The sequence below is a fragment of the Sesamum indicum genome, linkage group LG11, assembly GCF_000512975.1.
Source record: "Sesamum indicum cultivar Zhongzhi No. 13 linkage group LG11, S_indicum_v1.0, whole genome shotgun sequence".
NCBI lineage: Eukaryota > Viridiplantae > Streptophyta > Magnoliopsida > Lamiales > Pedaliaceae > Sesamum > Sesamum indicum.
This window is the reverse complement of record NC_026155.1, coordinates 7,580,145-7,584,825: the sequence shown is the minus strand read 5'-3', so window position 1 is coordinate 7,584,825 and position 4,681 is coordinate 7,580,145. Positions and strand designations below refer to the sequence as shown.

The 4,681-nt window shown below is 37.2% G+C and overlaps 1 protein-coding gene across 1 annotated transcript; it reads right to left on the bottom strand.

Moving 5' to 3' along the window:
* LOC105173520 (chloroplast processing peptidase) lies at positions 323-3,598 on the bottom strand. The gene is made up of 5 exons (XM_011095290.2): positions 3,020-3,598; positions 2,056-2,193; positions 1,132-1,218; positions 912-979; positions 323-821 (listed from the first exon to the last, which is right to left on the bottom strand). Exons 1-5 carry the CDS (start codon positions 3,506-3,508, stop codon positions 689-691), a joined length of 915 nt encoding a protein of 304 aa, XP_011093592.1. The 5' UTR covers positions 3,509-3,598; the 3' UTR covers positions 323-688.

Genomic DNA, 4,681 nt, shown 5'->3' with positions numbered 1-4,681 from the left:
CAAAATCATGTACGTTGGGCTTGTTTGACAGGGCAAGTCCCTTTATTCACAAAAAGGTAATGCACATTGCCTTTGGATCTAGCCCGACCATTTCCTGGTAGGACCATATGGTTAAACTCATGTACTAAGGCAATGTATGCTCTTTCTTCATCCAGGGTTAACAAGGCACTCATGTAAATGAATGGGGATCTTTAGTGTCACCTAAATTAATTCCTTTAACTCATCAACAATGCCACAGTCTCAGCAATTCTATGCATGAACCAAACTCACTTTTGAGTTAAAACTTGTCGGCTCCAAAGCTCCATCGGCCTGATAAGCAAAATGTTCAACAGTTTACTACAGTGATAGAAGAACCAGGGGAATTTGCAGTAATATGTTGTCCATTACATAAATCATACAAAAATTGGCGGCATTTGCCTCAAAGAAAGGCAGTACGGGAGACAGGGCCGTGGAGGTTGGGTCACGATCCGCTCAGTTAGGATTGTGATGTGCATTGTGGTATCTCATTCACAATACATTAACAAAGATGGTTCTAAATCTGTACCAACTTACGCAGGAGACTTTTCTTCCTCTGCCTTTACTAAATAATGGTATGCTTATAATCAGACAGCATATAATGTGCATTTCGTAATTGAAACTGCACTTTCAGTTTCTGCTTTCCCAGGGGAACCAGATGCATGGGTTCATATCATTGAGCAGAAACGCTGCTCTCCTTCTTATCAAGAGCACAGCCTTCTGGAGAAACTGTGCTACCGGCTCTAGTGGGAGGCCAGTACCGAAATACAGATCTCCCTAATATATTCTTTGCAGGAAGGGGTCCCCTAAGAAAAAAGCAAATTTTAGAAATAAGAGACGGAAACTGGTAATCAGGAAATATCACAATCTCAACATTGTAAATGCAAGAAAATTACCAGACATGTGAGTCATAACTATTATTTCGATTGTCGCCCATAACAAAAACAGATTTTTCTGGTACACGCTGCGAACAAAATGCCCTTTTTAGAAAAGAAGTGCAGGAATATAAAAGACAAATTTCTTATGCTGTAAAAGGAATTTCTTATTTATTTGCCTAATTTCAATAGCCAATGACAGGAAATTGTCACAAACGTAAATAAGTGAAACTGTACTCACAACTTGTGCCATTTCATATTTAGGTTTTTCAAGAATATAGTCTTCATTTTTGACAACCCCATTTACGATCAGTTTCCCATCATGAACCTGCATTAGAAAGAATAACATGAAAACAAGAAAAAAAGTAGATTTTCATGGGAACTTGATGTAACAAAGCAACTAGAAGTGAAACCAATAAGCCGAAATGAAAAGTAGGATCATTTAAATTTGCATTCTCCATCATATTTGATACAATAAAACTTGAACTAAAAAGAAGTCAAAATCTTATGGCACTGGATGTCAGGAAAAGAGAACTCATTTACGATGACATAAACTGGCATGCAGAAAAAGGTAAAGACACACTGTAACCAGACCCTATTAAATTAGTGAAAGACAAAAATCGATAAGCCTGGATAAAAGTGTCACCATTATTTTTTATTTAGAAAAAAGATAAGGAGATCAAACAAGAACTAGGGAAAGTTAAAAAATAGACAATATAAACATGATAAGATAAATGCCAGGAAGTCCATACATCTCCAGAAAACTCTTGTAGCTGTTTTCTTTAGATAATAGTCCAACACAATGTTGTAGAAGTTAAAAATTTGTACTCCGGATCCATTAAGCTTCAACCTACAGGAGCAATTTGATTATAATAGTGGTTTATGTTGATCAATAAGCCTAACAATCAACAAACTATAAAAAGGTCAATGAAACAGTGATGTTTCTACTCAATCTCAGTCTATGTAAAAATCTCATGTTTGGCAATAAAAATTGTAGGAAGTAAAATAATATCATAGCTCAATTACAACCGTGGAAATTCCAGAAGAAATAATGCACCAAATTCTGATGCACCTGCTAGTTTAACAGAGAGTTCACGAGTACAGGGAGTCCAACGACCAATGTAAAAAATATAAACCAAAAGCAGAAAACTTTTCTAAATCTCACCTCTACTACATCACCTTCCTTTGCAACTATCCGCTTAATGAAAACATCTTCATCTGTGTAGCCAACTTCTTGAAGCACCGGTGGGCTTCTAAAAATTACAATATCATTCGGACAGGGCTCCCGGAAATAATATGAGACCTGCAGACATAAACATAAAACAAAAGAACAATTTTAGTGATAGGAGGGCTTTCATGGTGGAAGGTAGGCAACAATCATCAAAGCAGTTCCATCCAAGAACAGAAAGCAAGACGAACTCATCACATGTAGCGGCTGATGCAGACTAGGTTCTTTTCATGGAAAGGGATTGATCAAAACAGTGCTCTTGTAGGAAGCTTTTATGACACTACAAACTCGGGCGTCAATGCGAGTGCACACTGGCAGATACTAATATGACAACATAAAGTAGAAAATAATAATGTTGATATATTCAAGAATGAGCGAAACTACATTCATACATATAATATTGGAATAAATTTGTATATTGGTGCAAATTTGGACTTTTAACTTTTATTTACATAGACTGATAAATCCATACCTAGCGAGCTCGACAGAAACATGGTGGACTAATCTATATCCTTGGTCACTTCTTCTATTGAGCATTTAGACAAAGTGATGGTAAAAATAATTTAGCCACTAAACTGCAAGTTAAGAGAACATCATTTTCCAGACGTCTTGAGGATCACAGTTAACAATTTAACTCAGGGTCCATTGTTCTGTTTCTTTAGGTTGATTGGTTCTAGCCAGAACTCTGATTTCATAATGGTAAAAAAACCTGCATTCTTCAAAAGGATAAAGAAGGTATAGTGGGTACCAACATCAAAGTGAAAATGACCTGAAGCTACAATACAATCTCCAACACATATACCTGATCACATAAAACTGAAACCTCATAACACGAAGACCTCAAACTCAAAATCCCAACAAGCTAAATCCAACTTGTAAAGAATATCAATCAGGATATTACCTTTTCAGCAACAATTCTATCTCCAACATCAAACGTGGGATACATAGACAAAGAAGGAATATATCTAGGCTCAGCCACAAATGACCTAAAGGCAAGAGATATGGCCAACGCCGCAAGAACCGTTTTCGCGTCGTCTGAATTGAAATTCAGCCATTCTGGCAAGAGGCCACTACTCTTTTCCATCTGCCCGTCATCTCCATCACCATCACCGCCGCCGCCTCCACCGCCGGTTTCCTTAGTGTCCAACGAGGTGGTTTTTGCGGTATCCTTGTTGGACCCATTACAATGAAGAGTCTGAAACTGAGCCCTTCTACGGTTGAAAGACGGAAACTTGGAGGGTCTAAAGAGAGATGCGGAATGGGTATAGTTGAATTTGACAGCACTCAATGAAGGGTTGAAACTGGCGGTGGGTGTAAAATAGCAACAGGTGAGATTAGGGTTGCGAAGGGAAGGCAATGGAGGGAGCGGCCATAGCTGTAGAGTTGTCATTTTATTAAACCCTTCTCGTTCTTTCTTTCCTCTTCTTCCGCTAACTGTGAGTTGAAAATTGAATACAGAACTTAATTTGGCAGTTAAGTAGTGGGAAAGACTGTTTTTTCCTTTCTTTCTATTCCTCTTTTTGGCCAAAATTGTAAACTTAGTCCTCTAAGTATCGATGATGATAAAATTAATCATGTCACTACTGAATTAGTAATTCTAGTCCTATATATTTTAATTTATTAGCAATTTTGGTCCTTCCAATCAAAGTTATCCAAAAATTAGCCGGACAAATTGGAATTTAGGGTTCCGGCTGCCAACTAGTCTCAATTTAAACATGTGGCGTCTTGCGTAGCTACTAACGTGGCAAGGGGCGGGTAATTTTGGTCGGAATAACCAAAATTGTCACTAAATTAAAAACATACAGGAGAAGTCAATGGATGAGGAGGCCATGTCGTGGATAGTATTGTTGCCGGAAATTGATTGTAGGAATGTTTGCGCCATGGGAAGGTGAACACAAGGGTGTTGGAAAGCTGGCGAGATGATTGCTCGTCATTCAATTTTTATGGTAACACCACTAAATTCCATGCCGTTACCTTTTCTTCCTCATGGTTTATGATTTTCGAGTAAACTTAACCCTAAAGTCATACTCTCATTTTCTAGTCTTGCAACACCTGCAATTTCATGGACTGCTATTTCTAACATGTCTTCATATCTACCAACAGCAGGTTGCTGCAAATGATATAAGTCATCACATGAAAAAAAATTATCTTTCTTAGTGATGTCAAATATAACTTGTATTCCTTTCCATCCTTCAGGGCATCTAAGTTTTACGTTACCCTAATCTTTTGAGGAGTTAAAACTTTTAATAACTCTTTCTCTTTTCCTTTGTGGCCCGTAATCCTATCTTCCGAAAAGGACATCCTGCTACTAAACTCTGTTCTAGAGTTAAGTGTTCTATCTAAAATTGGGTGATCTTTTAGATGATATCAACATCACCTATTCTAGGTATCGTTATTGGATCTGGTGTCATTATCTTAACAAATTCCTTAAAAATTCTAGGAATCTCAATATACTCTTTCCTAATAAACAAATTTGAATTATGCGTATTAGAAATGGCATATGCAATTCTATAAGTTATAGAATATAGTTTATTACCTTCTTTCATTAGATATTTTCTTTTAA

Excerpts from the sequence above, each read along its gene's own strand:
- LOC105173520 (XM_011095290.2), bottom strand. The coding sequence starts at position 3,508 with ATGACAACTCTACAGCTATGGCCGCTCCCTCCATTGCCTTCCCTTCGC. Across the intron at positions 2,194-3,019 it reads ATAGAATTGTTGCTGAAAAG|GTCTCATATTATTTCCGGGA; the intron begins GTAATATCCTGA and ends TTATGTCTGCAG. Across the intron at positions 980-1,131 it reads AATATGAAATGGCACAAGTT|CGTGTACCAGAAAAATCTGT; the intron begins GTGAGTACAGTT and ends TTTTGTTCGCAG.